The following is a 22,881-nucleotide window of genomic DNA, read 5'->3' on the forward strand; positions in this document are numbered from 1 at the left end:
AAATGGTCTCTGTGTAAGTTGGATGAAGTAGCTAATAAACTTGGATTTGAGCCTTATACAGTGGGTTACTACTACCTGATTCCTGGTAGGAATATGGCAGATGGATTAGTGTATATGTTGCAAGAGGATGATGCTGCTGAATTGGCTAAATTAGGGAGTATGTATGGGTTAGTTGATGTGTTCTTCATTCATCGAAGAACATATAATTTGCCTCATTTTGCTGTTGATGAAGAAGGAAGAAGGCATGATAGTAACAGAAATAATGAAGAATCTGTACGTGTGGCCACACCAGAGAGTGTTCAAGAAGAATCTGTACATGTGGCCACACCAACACCAGCTACTGATGGTGGTTTTCAAGACTCTAACATGGATGGAGGAACTCCTTCACGTACTGGTAAGAGGATGAAACAGATTGCGAAGAAGAGAACTTCACCTGCAAAAAGATTGAAAATGCAGCAGAGGAGAAAGGATGTTGGCCATCAAGATGTTACTGCTCAGAGTGGTGTTAGTGGCATGAGTGGATCACACCAAAGTGCATCTCATGCTGCTGAACATGAGAGTGGAGGAACTATAAAAAGTCATGCTGTTGATGATGAAACTCCTGATGCTGCTGAATATGCGACTGCTGAGGCTGTAGAAACTGATGTAGGTGAACATGCAACTGATGGAGCTACAGAAATTGATGGTAATGAAAATGAAAGACATGGCAAAAGCAGACAAGGAAGAAGAGCACGAACTAAGTCAAGGAAGACATCAAATAGAAAGGCTGAAGGTAAAAAGTCATTCAAAAAAAATAAGGAGCAGATCATAGAGGATATTGTCTCAAGTGATCCTGAGAGTTTGTATGATAGCGAATATGCTATAAGTGATGAGGAAGAGCTAATGAAATCTATTAGTGAAATACCTCCAGATTGGGCTAATGTTGCTAAACAGTTCAAGACAGCAAAAAAAGGTAAAGAAAAGGTACAAGAAACTGCTGTTAATGAAGAAGATAATGAGTGCAGCATGGAGGAGTCAGATAATTCATCACATGATGGGCTGCACAGCAATGAGAGTTCTGAAGATGAAGGAGGGAGTAAGGATGTGAACAAAAAGAAGTTTAGAGTATTCAATCCTGCAACAGAGATGGATGACCCAAAGTTTGAACTTGGGTTGTTATTTAAGTGTAAGACTGACTTTATCAATGCTGCAAAATCACATGGAGTGAAGTATGGAAGAAAAATCAGGTTTAAGAAAAATGATTCAAACAGATGCAAAGCCATATGTAGAGGCAAGAGATGCATGTGGAACATATATTGCTCAGTTATGAGTGATAAAGTGACATTCCAAATCAAAAGCATGCTGCTGACTCACACTTGTGGTAGGACAACCTATCATGGCCTGGCAAGTGTGACATATTTGGCCAACAAGTATTTGGAGGACATTAGGCTTAACCCAAATTTTAATGTAGGTGATTTTATGATAAAGATCCACAAGGACTTGGGAGTTAGTATCACACCTAATGTAGGGTATAAAGTAAGGGCAAAAGCTAAAGAGATGATACATGGTGATGTCATGTCCCAGTACAGCAAACTTTGGAGCTACTGTGAAGAACTTCAAAAGGGAAATCCTGACTCTAATGTGTTCATGACTACAACTGAGAATAATGAAGGTGATGATGAGTTTCAGAGATTCTATGTGTGTCTAGATGGTTGTAAAAGAGGGTTCTTGCAGGGTTGTAGATATGTTGTAGGTCTTGATGGATGTCACTTAAGAGGCAGTCACAAGGGAGTTCTTCTCACAGCCATTGGTATTGATCCAAATGATCAACTATTTCCGATAGTATATGCTGTAGTTGAGACTGAAAATAAGAAATCTTGGAAATGGTTTGTAGAAGAGCTAAAGAGTGACCTTGAAATTATTGATGAAAGCATTTGGACATTTATAACCGACAAGCAAAAGGTAATATATAACTAATTTTATCAGCCTTGTTGTTATGATAATACTTAGTGACAGTAATATAGGTTTGATTTTTTATTTCATTTATACAGGGGCTAGTTCAAGCTATTCAAGAGGTACTGCCAGGGGTTGAGCATCGCATGTGTGTACGGCACATGTATAATAATTTCAAAAAACAAGATCCAGGCCTAGCTCTCAAGGAAAGGATATGGGTTGCAGCACGAGCTTCTTATATGGACAGATTTGATGGATTGATGGAGTCACTAAAAGAGGTTGATGAAGGTGCTTACAATTGGTTGGTAAGTCATACTTATCCAAAGGAGTGGACAAGATCACATTTTAGAACAAGTGTAAAATGTGATATTTTGTTGAATAATCTGTGTGAAAGTTTTAACTCCACAATCCTTGATGCTAGGCAGAAACCAATTCTTGACATGTTGGAGACCATTAGATTTTACTTAATGGTTAGGATAGAAAAAAAGAGGGAATGGATAAAGAAATACACTGGGGAGATATGTCCTAAAATTCTGAAAAAGTTGGAGAAAAATAAGCTTGCTGCAAATGACTGCATTCCTAGCCACTCCAAGGACTGGAAATTTGAAGTTAGGTGCATGTATGGTGATAGGTATACTGTGGACCTTATTAGTAAATGTTGTAGTTGTAGAAAGTGGGATCTTAATGGCATTCCTTGTGCACATGCCATTGCTGCAATTTGTGACACTGGAGAGGAACCCGAGAAGTTTGTACATAATTGCTACTCCAAAGAAGCTTACATGAGGGCATATGAACCCATGATAAGTCCAATGAATGCTGAGCACATGTGGAAAAATTCTGACATGCCGCCCGTGCTACCTCCTGTGAACATAAAACTTCCTGGTAGACCACGAAAGGCTAGACGAAGGGAGCCAGATGAACCAACATCAGGTAAAAAGCAAAATAAGCAGCAGCAAAAGCTGTCTAGAACTGGGCAGATGGTGTATAAGTGTCGAAAATGTAACAAGACTGGCCACAATAGTAGGAAGTGTCCAAGCCAGACACAAAATGCCTCTGCTGAGACTGATTCACATGGATTTGTTACACCTACACCTCCAGTTCCTAAGTCAAATACTCAGATGTCTGAGGATCTCATGGCAGATGCACCATTGGGAAGTCAACAATCTACATCAAACCATTCTACTGCTGCAAATACTCCAGTGAGTATCATAAACATCTTTTGCTTGTCAAATACTCATACTTTACCTTTATGTTATCTAACAAGCCTTCGTTAAAATTGTCAAGATGGAGAATATTGGGAAGTACAAGTGTTCTATCTGCCACAAATATGGTCACACCAAAGGCAGGTGCACTTCCACTGTTGCAGAGCTTTCTCGAGAGCAGGCACATGAATCTTCAAAGATCAGTGAAAAGCAAAAGAAAAATTGAAGTGCTGGTGGCTTGTTTAAGCATCTTTTGGTGGCTTTAGTTACAACTTTTATGTTGTATTTTGCTTTTGGGATATTATAGTTCCTGTATTACGACTTGAGCTAAGACTTTAGCACTGCTGTAAAGAGCATCTTGGCTGTTAGTTTTTGGCACTTCTGTAAAAAGCATCTTGGCTTCTTATCTTTTGTGGAACTGAGTTTGGCCAAGTTTCTTTTCCCTCTATTAAGTATTTTGGACGGGTATAATTCTGTTCTTGGCTAGTCTAAAGCAAGTAAATAATTTCTGTGTGCATAATTTCTGTATTGCTGCCAAAATGGGGTCCTTAAGAAGTTGATAGTACATTTTTCTTTGTTGTTAGGACTGGACCAGCAGCAGAAACGATCAATAACCATGTAGCTCTTTAAGATTTGACCAGATGTAACAATTTTATTTAGATCATATTGATACTTTTAACTTGGTTTAGTAAACATACATTTGGTTGTAAAGTTTCCATTAACAAATCTTGTAGGTTTTGAATTTTCAGTTTCTGGAATTTTATATTTGTTCCTGTGAAATTGTTAGTCATGAGCAACAAATTACTAAAGAAATCTCTAAACAGAGTTATACACAGAATTACATTTGCAATGCACAGTAGAAAATGGAGCAAAAGGCACCTTAATTATCTAAGGGATTGATTCTCAGTCTTGACCACAAATTTCCAGTTTTTTTACATCCATTCTTATCAATTATTGATGTTTAAATTTGAGTGTATCTGCAGCTTATTGTCTTCAAATTCAATGTTAAGAGACATGGCCATTCATCATCTTCACTTTTACATTAGCAAATTTCCCTTTCCGACAATCAATTGACCAAAAAGCAGCTTTGCATTCATAATTGTTAATGGTACAAACATGAGCCTTTCCTATTACACAATAATTACCAAAAGTGCTGCTATTACTATTACACAACCATTAACAAAAGTGCAGCAGGTACAACAAAGCCTCCTCATATTTTGGATGCTGCTACATGCTCTCGGATTCACATCCTCCGATAAAGCCAGACAGAATTAAACAACATGTTAGACCCACCAATAACTATCTTCCAATTTTTGTTTAATTCCAGCTTATTAACAACAGCAAAGTGCACATCCAAGAGGCAATCAAAGCAGCCCAAAGCAATTTCTCTCTTCGGATTCTCTGTTCTTGATCAGCTTGTAGCCGGTTGATTGATCTTAATAGACCAGGTATTATTGACACAGATCTACTACACATTGGCGGGTCATACCACTTGAAGTAGCCACAAGCACGAGTTACCTAAAATGCACGAAGAACATCAGATATCAAGACCAAATTTTAACCCCACATCCCAAACCCAAACTGACCTGAAATTTCAAGAAAACTTACTCCATAATTTGGACAACCATAGAATCTTCTCCCCGGATTTGCAGGTTTCCAAGAAGTCACAATGATGGGTTCCTTTCCACAAAGACATCGCACGTTTGGATCCATTTTACTCTTCAAAGGTCAGCTTCTTCTTCCCAATTTCTTGCTACTGTATTTTCCCTCTTCAATTTCAATGGGTTAGTGAGTTGATTAGATGAAGGAAAGATGGCTTATTTCAACCGGTAATGAAATGTGTTTTCCGGTTTTGCCCCTAAAAATATGACCACGTGAGGGGGGCGTGCTATTTTTAGCCGGAGAAATGAGCAAAAACGAGCAATAGGACCAAATTGGCTCATAATTTAAATGTTAAGGATCATTTTGGCTGATTTTATATGTTATGGACTAAAAAAGTATTTTTGGCAAATGTTAGGGACCAATTTGACAAATTTCCCAAATTTTTATCCCCTGCCCAGACATGCTCATGCTTACGAAGGACCAGAAGCACTCTCGGATTTAGTGGTGGAGTTCATCGTACCCACCAACTTCCGAAATTTGAGTTCATGTTTGGAAATTGCCAATTTTATATTTTAACATGAATGTGCGAAGGTTCAAATGGGTGTTCCAATGGCCACTTGAGTACCATCTTCTTCTATTTAGATAAGATAATACATCTTAGAGAAGATTTAATCCAACGCTAAAAGAAGCTGAAATGAATATTTAAATCATACTTAAAAAAAAGTTCAGTCCCTGTCTAGCCATATTCATTGATGACGCCAAGGACAAGAAGAAGATGTACTTTCGGATGCGCCGAGGAGCTCCTCCAAATAGTCAGTGCCTAAATCTTCCAAAACCAATACATTATTATTATTATCATCATCCAAGCCCATCAAAACTTGACTTCTCTTTTTGCTCAGTGCATTTCTCCTGTTCATGGAGTGTCGTTTCTTCATCACTAAAACCGGAGAGCAACCCTCTTCAAAACCATACTGCATCTGCTTCAACGACTCGTAAACTACCTCTACCGGAAAGTTAAGAACCGCCGCGTGGCCGCGCAATGCAAATGCAGCTTGATCATAGACTAAAGCTGCTTCTTCGGCAGTGTCAAACGTTCCTATCCACACTCTAACGCCGTTTCTAGTAGAATCCCTGATCTCAGCTGCATACTTCCCCCATGGCCGCCTGCGAACGCCTCTATAGCTAACTTGATTCATTGGCTCGTCATAGTCATTTTGTTGAGCACATTCCTCTTCCTCCTTGATACGGCTGGAAGATGGTGCGTCCATGGAGTTTCCGCTACCTGCAGCTTCTGATATGACTCGAGCAAGAAGCATTTCCTGAGAGTCATTCTCGTTAAAAGGAAGACTGGACTGACAATGCTGGGAATTGTCGCAGTACATGCTTGATGAAGCTGAGCTTTCGGGAGGGAATTCAGCGAAAGAATGCTGCGGAAATGACGAATAATCCATGAATGAGTTCAAATTGTTAAGGTTTACGACTGAACAACGATAGATAATGCGATTAGAACTGAAAATCAAAGACGGGGTTTATCCGTTATATATAGGTACGAGGCACACGAACGGGAGGAATTAAAATAGCTTATCGGTGACATTGACAACAATAATTTGATTGATACACTTGGAATTGTTTTAACCCAACCAAATTGTGGTCTTTGTTTCGGCCACAAAAAAAAAAAAATCTGGTCTTTGTCCCATTTGAGGGGTAGGGAGTGGGACCTGAAAGACTTTGCTATGGTCTAGGGAGAAAACTGGAGATCAACGGACACGTGAGTCAAACGACTCGGTGGACTTGGCGGCCAGATCAGATGAGAATTCTGTGACGTCATTGTTGATGATATATTTGGCAACTAATAATCTATTATAGCAACGCAATCATCAGAATTCCTATTCCGGTCCACTTGGCACTTTGTGGCAGGGTCAATCACAAATTTTGTATCAGCATAGGAGAATGTATTGCTGACCAAGTGGGCCTATTTAATCCAAAGTCTTTTACGCCTCAGTCAAAGTGGTTAACAATTACTCCATATGTTATTTTGAATGAATTAGGATTTTTTTTTCCCAATGATAACGTACCTATAGTCTAATCTATGGAAGGGAAGTTTAAAGATATTGTATAAAGGGTTAACAGGTATACAGAACGGATTAGACTAAAGAAATATTCTGACACCTTATTTAGATTTTTTTCATTACAGGTGAGTTTGAATATATATATATATATATAATGAATTCAGATCTTAACAGTGAGGTGGAGCATGCTTTTAACGTGCAATTCCTTAGCTTTAATGGCTGTATTTATTCGTGACTTTCGCTGGCAAAAAATGTGTACAAAGAAAGTGTGAAACCGACTTAATTAATTAAAACGCTGTTAATAACTTTCCCTTCATCTACTTTTACCCTAATCTTGTGTCTCATCTTTGTTGATCAGTTACAAGTGGATTTCCCAATAATACTAGTATAATTCTCTTCTGTAAAGATTCTAGCCAGTTAGTGTAACATATATGTATGTTTTCTATATGTAATTGCAAGTAAGTTCCATTTGTCACAATGTTTTAACTCTTGAGCCTCTAATTAAGAAGCGTATTAACTATACTAATCTTTGTTCTTGGTTGTCATTTTAGGAGTTTAATTGACGTAGGTTCAAAAGATTTTTTTTTTCAAAAAAAAAAGTGTTTATAAGTAATTTTCCTACACTCTATACACTTGAGTGTACGATCGTTGATTCAAGGTACATCACTTCCCATAAATTAATGCGTGAAACAAACTCTACACAATACTGACCCTCCAAAGAGGGGAATAGTTAATTGTACCTAAGATGATTGACATGTTAGGAGTACCTTTTGGAGTGAGTGTAGTTAATAAGGAAAAACACTTTTTTCTTTTCCAAGTTGGAAATGAAAGGAAAGATTGGTGGCTACAAACCAACACTGCTAAGATCTGAATTCATTACATAGATACATATATATATACAGATAAAATGGACAAGCAGATGAAACTAACCTTGAAGCTCTAAATTATATTAAAACAGAGACATTAGATTCGATTATTGGCAACATTTCACTAGAATAGATCTGTGCTTGAAGGTCAAGACGGCTATACACAATTGCCACATTTTTTTGGCTTCTCGACGTTATTATTGTGGAGCGTTGAAGATCCACCGTTCTTACTTTTAAAAAATATGTTAGACGCTTTTGACTACCAAGGATTTTTAGGAATGTGTTTTGAACCAGTGTAAGATGAGAAATTGACATTTTGTACATTGGCCCCAAGGCCAAACATTCGTATATATAATCTGACCACATCAACACGAGATGAATAGATCGGGTAGTCTGTCATTTTCGGTGTCCTGAGTCCCCCGATAGTTTCAAGTTGACTTTAAATAAAATCGTTCCTTAGAACTTCTTAAATAGCAGCCTGCCTTTACAGGTCAGCAGTGAGGAAACGTGATTACGTCCGTAGATGTGTTCAAATCCTTGGGGCTATAAAACTTCAATAACATTTGGATTTCTGCTGTGGGTTTGTAATCTCCAGCGGCGTTTGGCTGATACAAAATGAAATTTTTGCACTACATGAGAAAAGTAATGTTAGAAAATTCAATATTCTAATATTTGACAGCTGTTTGAACTGCACGCTCCGCGTTCTACGAATATAAACTTGGAAAAGGAATTCGAAGCTTGTAGAACCTGGAATTAATATGCAGCTTAGTGCCTTAGTCAGCAAATTGTATTAAAATAAAATAAGTAACGAAAAAAAGAGGGCTCCAGGAGGAATTGCTGTGCCACCAGATATTGTAGCCTTAGAACAGATAGCAATTAAAAATTCTGGATAATCGAAATGTTTTTTTTTTTTAAAGTAAGACAATAATCGAGGTGTTTTCAATATTGAAATGATTTGTAAAGAATATATGCACAATTTTAGCTCAAATGAATTGACAACTATATATAAGTACTCTAAGTAAAACTAATTTGAGGGTTGATTGGATTGGTATTATAATAAAAAATTCCAAATTTAGATGATTTTTAAAATTTGGAAGATAGTACAAATTGAAATTTTGAGGTGCGAAGTGATATTTACAAGAACAACAAAGAGGATAAAAAATTAAAGAAAAACTTATACTAAGCGACGTGCAACAACTCGCTTATCAAAGCTGCACAGAGGTCGGTGAAACTTGACCAAGCAACATTTTTGGAACGATTAATAAACCTCAAACTTAATTATAGCTAGTCGTCCATGTGTGGAATTCCTTTCTCGTGCAAAATTTTGCAGATGGAAAAAACCAAAAGGGAAAAACAAAAAAAAAGAGAAGAAATTAAGAATTCTTTTAGATACTTTACGAGAGTGAGTATACATGCGGTGCATGAACCTGTTATCTTCATGCAGACGAGGCTCTGTTGCAGCATCAATCTTCTCACATTTTTTCCTCAATGGTGTCTTGAGCAATATTTGACTCGTGGACCCCCTGGTCACTTTCAATGGAAAAATACATGACTGATTTTGTTCATTTACAAAGTCTAGTTTAAATGTGTTGATACATTATTATGCTCCAAAAAAAAAAATATAACTTAATATGAAAAACAAATCCCACTCCTCTGGTAAACAAATTACGCACGGATGATGTAGCTGGTCATTTTTGGTTTGATAATTATCATCATATAAAATTTCGACCGTATTTATGTGATTGTAAAATGGTAATTAAACAGGTGCAAAAAAGTGACACAACACCTACTGGTTTAATTACTCCATTTACCGAATATTCTGTCCAGTTAAGTGAAATTAAAATTAACTGGTGCATGCATAACTAGTTAGTTATTGGAAGTTATTATGACACAAGCAATATATATCCAACAGAATTTCCAAACATCTCCAATATCATCTCATAAACCGGATGTTTTACGTAATCAGCCAACTTACGTTTACGTAGATTGATCGATTAGCTAAAAGTGCTAAAATGAAACAAAGGAGTTTCAATATTGATGGGATCATCTCTCTCTCTCTCTCTCTCATGGGAATTAGTGGTCAAGGGATGATTGCAGCCATCGACATTCATCATTCTTCAAGAGACGTTTCCGAAGAAAGTCTTTGGAACCCTTTGATTTCTTGAGTGGGTCAAAAGGAAAAAGGGGAAGTCTACCAAGTTCCTATCCCCTCTTCATGAGTCTTGCCATGCTTCAAACCTCTGCTCAAAAAAGTTTTGGTCAAAGATTTCAGCAATAAAGTAGATTAAAAGGCAATCGGAGCTTTGAATTCACACTTCGTGCTCAACACACGTTTGGAAATTTTTTTACTTTTTTATGAAAAAATATTTTTCGATCGCATTTTTTCTTCATATATATTAACTCGTTACAGTAAATTTTTCTCAAAAAACTCTAAAGAAATAGTAATCCAAATGGTATGGCGCTATCTATAGTATATTATGCCTTTTTACCTCAATTACAATTCCCAACCCGGTAAAAGTAAAATGATTTAATTCCGGTGATTTTCTTGCTCTTATTGCTTTACAGAAGATGCTCCGTAATTTTGGTTTTAACTCTAAAGTTAAAGCTTCAAGAAAAAAGATATATTGCGGAGAAGCATTGATGGTATGTAAATCATCACATTATACCAATCAGGATTCAGGAAAGAAGAAAATCTCTGGTGCTGCTGCTACAGCCTAAAGGGCCTCAATGAGCAATTTCCTCTTTGCTATAAATAGTACAATGACGAATTCTTATAATAAACCGAAAAAGAAAAAGGACAAATATGATACTGTTTTGGTCAACTTTCGGTCATATTATGTATAAGCATTGGGATTATAAGATCTTGCTAGTTGGGGTTAATGCAACATACATTACCAAATACGGTCAAGCAGAATTAAACCTCTGTTTAGGACCAATAATAAAATTTTTTAAAAAATGGATATATTTGAACGATCATTTTGGTCCACCTAAACGAAGAATCAAGGTTCCCTAGACTAGAACCATCACAATGATTAAGAATACAAACCTTTCAACTTCATGGATGATGAGCGAATGGTATCAAGTCTTGTCGTGTTTATGTAACATAGCTAATGCTTCTTGTGATTACATACCACCCGTTTGGTTTGCCCAAGGAATGGCAATGACTATAGCTCTTTCAATGGTAATGGTTTACGAGGAAATCCTTCACGTGAAAACTAATGTTTGGTAGCAGTAATTATTGTGGTTAGAGTTGCAAACGAATCAAACTACTCGCGAATCGATCATGAGCGGTTCAAGTCTGAACTGGACTTGAGATCGATCAATATCGAATTTGAGCTGACCAAGTCGAACTTGACTTCAAAAATACTAAATTCGTTAACTCGCGTGCCGGCCCGAGTTTGATTATATATATATATATATATATATTATTTTAATAATAAAATTACATATATATTTCTAATTTTTTATTTTTTTAAGCTCGAACTCGAGTTTGACATTTTGATCTCGTCAAGTTCGAGTTTCGTAAAATTATATTGAGACTCGGTTCGATTAGGTTGAATCTCGATTAGATTCAACTCATTTGCATCCTTGGTTATGATACAAGAATCAACCTCTTTTTAATTAATTTTTCCTGCATTATCTTCTGTTTTGTCACCAAAAACATTCGGTGCCGTTGTCGACGAAAATAGTAAAAAAGTTCATGACTGTGCCTTAAATTTCATTTTAAGAGCCTCAAATTTCATCTCAAGTCTCTTGCTTTATAACAGAATCAGCCAAAAAAAAAAAAAACCAAAGAGGTTGAGGGCCAAAATCTTACAAATGCCTGAATCTATTGAAGTTTGGGATTCAAATTTCATGATTTATAACTAAATCAACACAAATTTAACAAATGAGAGCCAAAAACAACCATACATATTTTGGATCTACCATAATCTATCTGTGAATCCCAAGTAAAAAGAAATCCGTCATCACAGCAGTACCACCTCTGTCTAGCCTAAATTGGGAACGGCGCAATAAAAAAAAGAGTAATATGTTGTGGAGGGAGAAAGGACACATGTATCGATGAAGAAGCAAAAGAAGGGAGTGAAGATGAAAAAAAAAAAAACGGATACAGAAAGAGAAAGGCCTCAAGCCTGCTGCACTTTTTACTTATTTGCGCGTTCGTTCCTCTATCACTACCAGGCTTTGTGCATTGAGTACCCAGGCCCAAACAAAAGCATAGTAGATTAGCAATCACCTGTAGCTCTTAAGGCGGACCGAGTTTAAACACTTAAGAAGCCCAACATATACTCCCTCAGATCCATAGGTTCCCTGATCCATCATTCGTTAAGTCAACAATTTGAATGTTACGACTACTTTACCCGGAAAACCCCAACTTCATTGGGTTCAATTTGAATATCTCGTTGTTGAGTGTTTTAATAAAAATTTTTGACCAAAAAAAAAAAATGTCAAGCAATAATTGACATTGTAAATGTGGACATTCACATTTAAAATAAAATCCTATATTCAACCGCAGCTAATTGAATGGCACCTCATGAATGGTTGATAAGTAGGGATGTAATCGAACCGAACTGTTCGAACTCGGTCCAATCGAGTTCGAGCAGCTCGATAAGGCTATCGAGTCGAGTTCGAGCATCCAGAAGCGATGTTCGAAAGCTCGACGAGCTTTATTGACCATTTTAATTTTAATTATTTAATATATTATTATTATAAAATTACCCTTATACCCAAAAGAATTGTCAAATTTACGAAATATTTCAAGTCATATAAAAATTTTAAAAGGGCAATAATGTCTTTTCGCTCAAAAATTATTAAGAAAATAAATTTTAATAACTCGATCTCGACCGAGCTCGATAAGGCTCGCATGAACTCGAACCCATGCAAGTCGAGCTCGAGTATTGCGAGCAAGCTTCGAGCTCGAGTATTGCGAGCAAGCTTCGAGCTCGAGCTCCAATAATGCTACTCGCTCGAGTACCATATCTATATGTCGAGTCGAGCTCGAATATCGCGATACTTGAGCTCGACTCGACTCAATTATAGCCCTATTGATAATATTGAAAGACTAATCAAATAATACAAACTCAAGTTAAGCTTATTCTTCAACTAATCAAATTAAACATTTAAAATTATTAGTATTTTGTATAAGAAAAGTTTCAATTTAGCAAAACTTGACGTAATTACATTAAAATTTATAAATTTTACATATATAAAAAGACTCGAGCTACTCTAAATCGACTGGATGGAGCTGGTTACAGGAAAATTTTGTTTTTTGTACCTGCACATTCTATTATCGGAAACCAAAAAAGGAAAAAATGGAAAAGAAAAGGGGAAATTCATAAATAAGGGTGAGTAATAAATTTTTTGGGAAGTGGACTTTGTCACCTTCGAAAAACCTCTCAAAAATCATCCGAAATCAGATAAGGTTTCGCCTTTCTTCTTCCTCTCCTCCCTTCTCCCAACTCCTTACCTCTTCCCTCCACAGCAGAACAAGCCGAGGCAAAATGCTCTCTCTGACCATGATAAACACTGCAAAACCCCTCTCCCTATCCACCCCATTTCTCCCCAGTCTGCTCAACCCTCACAAGCTTCTCCCACCCCTTCCTCGCTCCAAACATCCTAACTCTGTCGTTGCTCTCATTATTCCCCCAAAATCCTCCGCCGCACAACAGCAACAGCTCTACCAACCCTTCAGACCTCCTCCTTCCCCACTTCCCCCTCAATACCGCAATCTCGACACCAACGGCCGCCTTGAGATCCTCTCCAACCGCCTCGGTCTCTGGTTTGAGTACGCCCCTTTAATCTCTGCCTTATTTCAAGAAGGATTCACCCCTCCAACTCTCGAAGAGATCACCGGAATCTCCGGGGTGGAGCAGAACAGGCTTGTTGTGGCAGCTCAAGTACGTGAGTCTTTAGTTCAATCGGAAATAGACCCTGACATCTTATCGTTTTTTGATACTGGTGGGGCTGAATTGTTGTATGAAATAAGGCTGTTGAGTGCTTCCCAGCGTGCTTCGGCGGCCAAATATTTAGTTTTGAACAAATTTGATGCGAGAATGACTCTAGAGCTGGCCAGGGCCATAAAGGATAAGCCGAGGAGGAAAGGCGAAAAGGGTTGGGAGAGTTTTGATGGTGATCTTCCTGGGGATTGTTTGGCATTCATGTATTTTAGGCAGGCACAGGAGCATAGGACTGCGTCGTCCCCGGAATTGTCGAGAAGTGCGTTGGAGAGGGCTCTGCAGGCCGTGGAATCTGAAAATGGGAGAGAAAGGGTGTTGGAGGAGCTTGAGGGGAAGAAAGATGGGGAGGACAAGGATAAAGTAGGCGCAGCTGCTGATAGAGTCGTGGTGCCTGTTGTGAGGATGCAGATTGGGGAGGTTGCTGAGTCTAGCGTAGTGGCGGTTTTGCCAGTTTGTAGAGCAGAGGAGAGGGAAGTTAAGGTAGAGGAGGCGCCGTGGGAGTGCGCAGGTGTAGGGGATTTCGGAGTAGTGGAGGCAGAGAAAGGGTGGAGTAGGTGGGTGGTGTTACCGGGGTGGGAGCCGGTGGCTGGTTTAAAGAGAGGGGGAGTGGCCGTGGCATTTAAGAACGCGAGGGTGTTGCCGTGGAGAGCGAAGAAGTGGAACAGAGGGGAGGCAATTCTGGTGGTGGCTGATAGAGGGAGGAAAGGGGTAGTGACTGATGATAATTTTTACTTGGTGGTTGGTGGAGGGAATGGCAGTGTTGGGGAGGGGTTGAAGGTTGAGAGAGGATTGGAATTGAAGGAAATCGGTGTAAAGGAGAGTTTAGGTACTGTAGTTTTGGTGGTTAGACCGCCAAGAGAAGAGTACGATGACCAACTAAGTGATGAAGATTAGGAATAAGACACAGGGTTACAGTAGATAAAAAGATTGTCAAGCTGGAGGTTTCCATTAGTCTACCGGAGGAACAAGATCACACTGCACATATCATATTCATCCTATTCAAGTCAGAAATGTGCTTATAATTTGTGTTGCCTCGCTGATGGTGGAGGCCGCTGCTTCAAGCTGGTAGCATTTATTACACTTTTTCCTACTTAGAGAGTATTCTGAAGTCAGTGTAAGAAGGTGCAAGCTTGAAATGACTAAGTTGCCAACTTGCCATATGCAGAAGAATTACGCAACACATGCCAAAGGAGGAAATAAAGCGAGGAAGAGATTTGGTTTTTGCTTCTAGCTCGTAGGGAATACATACTATTATAGCATTGTCCATTGTTAATGGTTGGCTTCATGGTGTTCACATCTTGCTTTTGTCATCTGAAGCCGCTACTTCCAGTCCTGTCTTTTTTTTTTTTTGAAAAAAAAGAGGACTCTTTGATGCACACTTCAGCATTAATCTTAAAGTCTGGAATAGGATACAGAAAATTGAGAGATTCACCCATAGTAAAAGATGGGAGCAGATTAGGAGAATGATGACACATCAGAGATCTAATAACCCTAGGAACTGGTTATGCAAACATTATTATGCTTACTTTTCTGCACTAGACTTTCATTTGTTGAGCTAGTTTTTCCCCCGGTTTCTGAAGCAATATTTTAAAAAGCTACTACTCATTCGACTGCACCGACTTTCACTGGATCTAGACGGTCATTGCCCTTTTACTAGCTTTCTGCTGTTGACACAGCTGATGGCTACCGGTCTTTCATTTCCAGTTCATATCAAATACTTTGTGTGCAATAAGCATCAATTCATGCTGTGGAAAGTTTTGTTAAAACTCTCAAGTAGCTAATCATCTTATTAGTCATTTCTGGGTCGTAAGCAAGTTTCATGTGAGAAAATTAGGAGCACGCTCAGAATCATTTGAACCTTCCCATCTTCACTATAATCTTCCATCTCCCTCCTCGTGTGTTATGCTGCTTTCCTCTGGCTGCAACAACAATTTTCTACTTCCCTCTCCCTCCAGTGCTCATAACGTATGATGGTGCCACATTATGTGCAATTTGAGAGATGAATGAAGCATGCAGATATGATTAGCTATTCAATGAACTCAATCAAAGAAAAGAACTTAATATGAACATGATACCGGTTGTAGGGCTACCAAACTGAGCTGATTTTTCAGCAAACAAGCCTCTATTATTACTGCAAGAACACTTTAGGCCAACTATACCACTTAAAACCATCCTTTACAAGAAATTGTTCCTCCCAGGTAACTACAAAGCACTAATCATCTAACAAGAACAGAGCAAAATATTTTAGTTTCATTCTCCTGCAAATCTACTTTTGCCTACCTTACTGTTCTTTCATTTCACCACAATCTTCTATTACAACAGCTGAAGAAGTCTTTCCACTGGCTGAGCCCACCTTCTCCATTGCCTCAACCACATTATAACCCTCCACAACCTGCCCAAACACCACATGCTTATTATCAAGCCAAGGTGTGCTAACAGTAGTGATAAAGAATTGAGATCCATTAGTATTTGGTCCAGCATTTGCCATCGAAAGAAGGCCAGGTTGGATGTGCTTCTTTTGGAAATTTTCATCAGCAAATTTCATTCCATAGATAGATTCTCCTCCTGTCCCATTTCCCCTAGTGAAGTCTCCACCTTGACACATAAAGTTTGGAATGATGCGGTGAAAGGTTGAGCCCTTGTAATGCAGCGGTTTCCCTGAAATTCCAATGCCTTTCTCTCCAGTGCAAAGAGAGCGAAAGTTTTCAGCAGTTTTAGGAGTAGTATCTGCAAACAATTTAAACACAACCCGACCAGCCTTCACATTTCCAATCAGTATGTCAAAGAACACCTTAGGATTCGACATTTTCTGTGAGCAGAGATCATATCCGGTCAGTAACACAGCGTCAAACATTACCCGCAAATGGCAGCAGGACAATCCAAATCTCAATCCAAGGTGTGTATAAAATCACATAGATTTGCAAACAAGAACTAGAATACAACAAATCATATATTCATGTATCAACATTTTACCAATTCATCCACTTCAAGAGTGTTTTCCAAAAGCCCATGCAGGAAGACAACCATTTATACAGACAATACCACAACGAGAACATGAATTTTTCATGTATAGCAGGGGGTACAAAGACCTCGAAACATTCTTTTTATGTGCCAAAAAACATTTTTTTTATCAGAGTTTTTGTAATACTAATAATTATCTCTGGAACAATCAACGACGCACCATTAAAGAAAGATTTTTATGGAAGGTTAATTAAATTAAGGCAAATCAAGAGCATTTCTACACTAATAAGACTAGTGTAACATACATTATAGAACTTAACAGAGACGCATACGGATCAGCGACATTAGTACAAGGTAAATAGAACTAAATTCACAGATCAGCAAAACATTTCACAGTATCATCTGAGGGGAAAATCACTTCAAAAATAGAAAAAGAAACAGCAAGATCAGATTTTTAACGGGAAAAAAAAGAGAAAAAGGGAAAAAGGAAGTGTAAATCCCATGATGAATCCTCTTGACAAGTGCTGAATAGGCCGTTAAAGAGGATACGACGACATGGGAAAATACATTGATATTGCACAATTTTTGAGCTCTACAAGCTTTGCATAAAACCAACCGTAAAGCCTTCGATTTGTGCGTTTCTAATTTCTCTGTCGAATGCAAGAGAGTAGAAGCAACGAATGTGAAATAGAGCAAGGTATAAGAGACTTTGATGTACCTTTATGGCTGAGCGGTAGAAGCTGACCAGCACAAGAAGGGTTTATGCAGAGGTTTAGTATGTATAGTATATATACTGGAAGTCTGGAACCGAGAGCTTCGGTTGAGAATTGCGGATTTTAGGGTTTGAGGCTTTTATGGTCCTTTGCACTTAGGACCCAACGTTTTGTGCGATTCAACTTTACCTACTCAACTTCAGCTATTTACATTATGCCCCAGTCCCCACACCCCCCATCGGAAAAAAAAAGAAGAAGAAGTTCGGCCCATGGTATCTAATCAATCAGAGTGGGCAAACAACATAGAAGAAACTCAAGATGAATTGAGAAATCCTCACAAGTGGCCCATAAGTGATGATAAGAGAGAGAGAGAGAGAGAGGAGGGGGGGAAGAGGGTTTTTGAGCGTGTCTAACTTCAAAAAATGTTGTTCAGGGATCATGCTTACGTTTGTTAAACATACAAAATATCGTTTTGGCCAATTGGTTCTCAGTTGTCGGTTACCTCCCACCAATTGATTCTTTGTTCTTTCTTGTTATTATTGGCTGTTCTAAAGCATTCTATTTGGAGTTATGGTAATTAGCAGCAGCAGCAGCAGCAGCACCGGAACTTTCTTCCAATTCTTGTGATCGACAGAACTGAAAGGTTGTGGGGCTGCTGACATGAATATGGAAATATATCAGGGAAAAATCAATTACCGGGAAAAAGATCTCAAGGGCCCAGTAAACCAGTAAGAATGCATTTCAAACAAAAAGATCTCACGAAAAAACGTTTTGCAGTACCAAATAAAGACAACAAACCATTACATTCTTGGAATTAAATTTATATGTCAACACGAAGTTTTCTCCTGTTACCAGTGATGAATGGCAACCATCAATCCATGGGCCATAAGATAAAAGTGGACAAATGTTACATCGCAAGCAATCGGCAGAGCTAACATATGTGATATGGCCTCTTTTTTCTTAAGGTGTACCAGCATCCAGTGAGCCAGGTCCCACCAGATACACTGGTTGTTGGTTACATTCTTTAACCAAGCCATTGTTCGCAGCGCCGTTCACCACCTCCGCTAACAGAGTGTCGAATGCTTATCTTTTCATTTGCATACTTTTCCTGCAGCCACTCAAAACCATTGACATCAAGTTTTCCTGATACAGATTTGCCTTGCTTCCTGCGAATTTGCTGCTCCCTATTGGAAGCCCATAGTTTGTCGATTGCATCCCTTTGCCGGGAGGTGAACCTTGATATATTGTCAGAGGCATGCTTCACTAAGATGTCAATAACCGTTTGGCACCTGCAATGGGAAAGCCTGTTATGCTCCCCAAAAAGCAAAAAAGCATGCAGCTCAAACATTAAATGCAATAAAAGAAATATGACAAAAGTAGCTTGAACTTGACCATGGGGTTTTGTAGCGTCGTGCAGCAATTTCTAAACAGGAAATTAATGCTTCTCTCTGTCCTCTAAGAAATTTCCTCGCCTCATCCTCTTCGCTCTTTTTATTTTTTGCCACCAACTCTCTCTTTCCCTTTGCTGTATCATCTTTCTTCGACGTGCTTGGAATCAGAGCGTCAAGCCCAAATGGATCAGGTTCTTCTGCCTTTGCTTCAGGTATAGAACTGGCGGAAGTGTTATCCCTATGGGACTCTCCCTGAGCCTTTCCCACCTCTGTTTCCTTCAAGGAAGCAGCTTCTTCTTCGTCATCATCCTTGGTTGCAACAGGAAGACTTGATATGGCTTCTTTTATCCTCCCAGATGCTTTTGAAAACTGATTAGCACCTCAAGAGGAATATAATAATCAGATGAGGCTAAAAATCAAAATTATTGAATGATAACAATTATCAGAGACATGGTATAACATTCTCAGGAACATGAGCCATGACATTATCAGTATCTTCCACGACATGATAGAAGCAAAAATATAGCTACTATACATGACATTTGGACCATAAACAACCAAAATGTAGTGAAGACACTCATATTTCTTTATGATATCATGCTTCCTGCAGCTCCAGATGATATATGAAGACACTTGTATTTCTGAATGACCAGTACGTACACATAACGTAGACTGAAAAATAACATAGCAAATTGAATGACACAAATAATACACAAGCACTTAGTTTGTAGAAGACACTTCGCTTGATCTAATTATATGTTACAGCCAGTGAAATTGAAAAATGCAAAAACATACCACAAAGCTATCATCAGTGAACAGATCATTAGCCATGACAGCCCTTATTGTCCATATAGTAAGAAGATTTTTCTGCTTCTTGTTAAGGCACTGCAAAAAAGCAAATCAAAACAAGTTGACTTTCAATCCTATCAAAGAGCGAGTTAAAGAAACTTTAAAGAACATGAATCACCTCAACTGCATCTTGAGCTGCAGAGAACAAAGCACGATAGTCTGCCCTTAGTGAGGCCTCATTGCAAGTGGTGGGTGATGACATTGCACCTTCAAGTATGGCAAAAAAGTGATCACTAGTTGCAGGGTTAACACTACCAGCCTGAATTAACTGTACAGCAAGCTTTGAAGCCTTGCTAAATTTTGAAGAATTCTTTATGTGGGAAGCTATTTTCTGCATGGCCTCTATCACTTGTGTCTCTGAAGCATCCGTTGTCGTTTTAAATCTCAATCGTTTTCCGGGACCTGGAGCCGGTGCTGAAGCTGAAACTGGAAATCAGAAAGAGCAAAAAAATATATTCACTACCCCAGTGACATCTCATAGAAGTAATTCGTGGCTAAGATAAATAATTATAATAACTAAAGTATCAACGTCAATTCCAGTTCTAGCTGTTAACGTCACAACAAAATTCAAAAGGAGGTTATGAACAAGAACAATTTGATTTGGGTTATATCATAATGCAAGAGTTGATGTTCCAAGTAGCACATAGTACATGTTCCCAACAGAAGCCAGTCTAAAAGATGGAATATTGGTTTACCAACACAAAGCCATCAGGATTTCAACCAAATGTAGATGAGACATAGTGAGACTCTAGAGAGCAACTATTGCAACAAGATATCTAAACCAAAATAAACCAGGAGGCGTAGAAATTCATCGAATATTTAAGACAAAGCATTAAAAATCACCTTGACCAACAGAATCTCATTACCGCAGGATCATCAGAAACCCTAAAATAGAAGTCCAGAAATAAAAAATCAACTTTCCACCCAAAAAAAATGCAAATAAAAGGCAAGAACCCATCAAGCTTCAACACTTATCCAACCACACACTTAGCTGAAACACTAAAAAAATGCCCAAATAATTCGATAACTGTAGACCTTAAAGAAGGAATAAATGCTCAACCTTTATTAATTGAACAAAGAAATATGAAGTGGTACCTTGAGGTTTAGATTCTTCTCCAGAAGATGGCGGTTTTGGACGTTTGAGAGCGCTCTTGAGTGCTGGAGGCGGTGGTGCTAGTGGTGGGTTTGATGAATGCTCTTTAACTGTTGTTGAAGATTGCAATTCTTGAAGCTGTGTCTGTGATGCAGATGGCGGTGGCAAATCTTGAAAAAGATCACCACCCATAGCTCTATTCCTTCGTTTCCCTCTCTCTTCTGCTATTGGCTTCAGCAACCAATATGGGGTTGTGGCCGGCAGGATTCTGGGCGGTGGGGGAAGAGGGTGTCGGCCTCACGCGGAGTCGCAAGCGTATGTAGCTGATTTGAGTTGGATTTGGACTTTTGACACCTCTTGGGCTTTTTCTGTGGCAGGAGGTCTCGCGGACATATTGGGCTTCCTATTTGTGTAAGCGGCGTTATCGGAGTTTTGTCTCTTAACCCCTGAAATTTTTTGACAATTTTGATATATTCAAAGTTCCATTATGAAGTCAAGAATTATTTAGTGTTTCCCTCAAAAAAAAAAAAGAATTATTTGGCGTTCGTCTACTTATTTGGTACTCTAAGGTCATACAATAAGAAATGAGCAGGTTATTATTATTATTATTTTTTGGCGTTGCAATTCAAGGTTTATGGTAATGTTGAAACTCTAATAGTAAGCCCAAATTCTTTTTTTTTTAATGCCTATATTTTACCATAGAGTATCAAATACAAAAAAAAAAAAAACTCTTTTATTTTATTTTACTCTTGGGAAACTCATTTGATCAAACCACCTAATCTTTTTTTATATAGATATTTATCCCCTACCTGTGTTATTGGGTACTTTCTACAGAAAATTTTATCAACCAAGTGTCTAGGTTGTGAATTGGAGAGTAATTGGATATTCTACTATTACACTAGTTGGGATTTCACATTTTCAAAGATTTCAATGAAATCTTTAATTTTCTGGTTGCAGATTCCGAGCCAATCAATCAATAAAGTAACACCACTAAAATATCCCTAAGGCAGCATACAGAATCATTACTTTGTAATGCAATCTGAAAATTAGCAAAAGAATCATTACTTTGTTCTCCATTGGACCATTATACTTATGCTTATTTTACATGCGCATCATTCTTTTTGTTTATCAAGGAAAGCAGAAGATGCAGAAACGACAAAGTTCATCTTCGTTTGCTTGATATGAGCCACTTCAATAATTCCTATATATTCTCAAACGTTAGAATAAGTTATTAAGAAGAATTATTCTGTAATCCTCCCATTTACACCAATCTCTCGTATTTAGCAGCTGAATCACTCTTCTTTTTTCCCTTTACTTGCAACAAGCAGAAAGTAGAAGATGAATTTTATAAGATCGAGTACAATTCTACTTGAATCTATTGGATGAATTGTTCTCTTATCCATAACTAAAAAGAGATAAGACGATTTTTCCTTTTTTTTCTGTGTTAAAAGGAATTTTTCTAATACATGGGCACTCGATGTGAATATATCCAATCACAATTATTATACTCTTTGCATTTAATTTTTTAGTTAAAATTTAATTACATAATTTTAAAAAATGAATACCTAAAATCCCTATTAACAATTAGGCACCTGTTAGCCGAATCGTTAATAAAATGACGAACCATTCGACATTTTTATTTTATTTTTGGCTCCTCCTAGATCTTAGTACTTCAAGTAAGCTTTTTTACACATCCTGCTCCACATGATCAGTACAGTACATGCCAAAGCCAAACTGCATCCTCATAAAATACCCCAAAAAATAAAAAGTAAAATAAACAATGACTTGAAGGCTTCTAATGATATATATAATCGACTAAGAAGACAAGTGTTATATAGAACTCAAACTTCCTTCTCTAATGTCCTTCTGCGTTGAAAAATGTATAGGTCGATGGAATCTGATAACGGAGACGCATGTACAAGTGATTCATTCATTTGACCAACTGGACCTAGGAAATATTTTGATCCTGAGGAAAGCTGCTGACATGATTTGAGACGTCCGATGCTTAGCTGCTGGAACAAAAGTCTGCATTTATTCAGTTCGGAGCCAATTTGAAAATAAGTCCATCTGTTCTGCCATGGAAGTTAAATCTCTCAAGGGTATTCCATGCCCTTTGCGTTCCAGTAATAATAAGCAAGATTTTCTCCATCAAATACATGCAAAGTTGGGAAAATTAATGCGCATTTCATCTCAATTGAAGACTATATAGATGAACGAGGTGTGACAGACAATTTTATTTGTTTGAT

The 22,881-nt window shown here is 38.0% G+C and overlaps 4 protein-coding genes across 4 annotated transcripts; 1 reads left to right on the plus strand and 3 right to left on the minus strand.

Annotated features, from left to right (window-relative positions):
• Positions 1 to 5,482: 5,482 nt before the first annotated feature.
• On the minus strand, positions 5,483 to 6,187 carry LOC113759595 (ethylene-responsive transcription factor 1B-like). Its single transcript, XM_027302172.1, has one exon. It carries the CDS (start codon positions 6,185 to 6,187, stop codon positions 5,483 to 5,485), a length of 705 nt encoding a protein of 234 aa, XP_027157973.1.
• A 6,865-nt stretch (positions 6,188 to 13,052) lies between these two features.
• On the plus strand, positions 13,053 to 15,059 carry LOC113762619 (rubisco accumulation factor 1.1, chloroplastic-like). Its single transcript, XM_027306153.1, has one exon. The coding sequence runs from the start codon at positions 13,173 to 13,175 to the stop codon at positions 14,520 to 14,522; it is 1,350 nt and encodes a 449-aa protein (XP_027161954.1). The 5' UTR covers positions 13,053 to 13,172; the 3' UTR covers positions 14,523 to 15,059.
• Positions 15,060 to 15,723: 664 nt separating this feature from the next.
• On the minus strand, positions 15,724 to 17,407 carry LOC113762620 (peptidyl-prolyl cis-trans isomerase CYP19-3-like). The gene is made up of 2 exons (XM_027306154.1): positions 17,308 to 17,407; positions 15,724 to 16,437 (listed from the first exon to the last, which is right to left on the minus strand). Exon 2 carries the CDS (start codon positions 16,432 to 16,434, stop codon positions 15,910 to 15,912), a length of 525 nt encoding a protein of 174 aa, XP_027161955.1. The 5' UTR covers positions 16,435 to 16,437; positions 17,308 to 17,407; the 3' UTR covers positions 15,724 to 15,909.
• Positions 17,408 to 18,016: 609 nt separating this feature from the next.
• Positions 18,017 to 20,989, minus strand: LOC113761624. The gene is made up of 5 exons (XM_027304694.1): positions 20,638 to 20,989; positions 19,661 to 19,968; positions 19,489 to 19,578; positions 18,695 to 19,062; positions 18,017 to 18,591 (listed from the first exon to the last, which is right to left on the minus strand). Exons 1-5 carry the CDS (start codon positions 20,825 to 20,827, stop codon positions 18,327 to 18,329), a joined length of 1,221 nt encoding a protein of 406 aa, XP_027160495.1. The 5' UTR covers positions 20,828 to 20,989; the 3' UTR covers positions 18,017 to 18,326.
• Positions 20,990 to 22,881: the final 1,892 nt, after the last annotated feature.

The sequence above is a fragment of the Coffea eugenioides genome, chromosome 2 (genome assembly GCF_003713205.1).
Source record: "Coffea eugenioides isolate CCC68of chromosome 2, Ceug_1.0, whole genome shotgun sequence".
In the NCBI taxonomy this organism is placed as follows: Eukaryota; Viridiplantae; Streptophyta; class Magnoliopsida; order Gentianales; family Rubiaceae; genus Coffea; species Coffea eugenioides.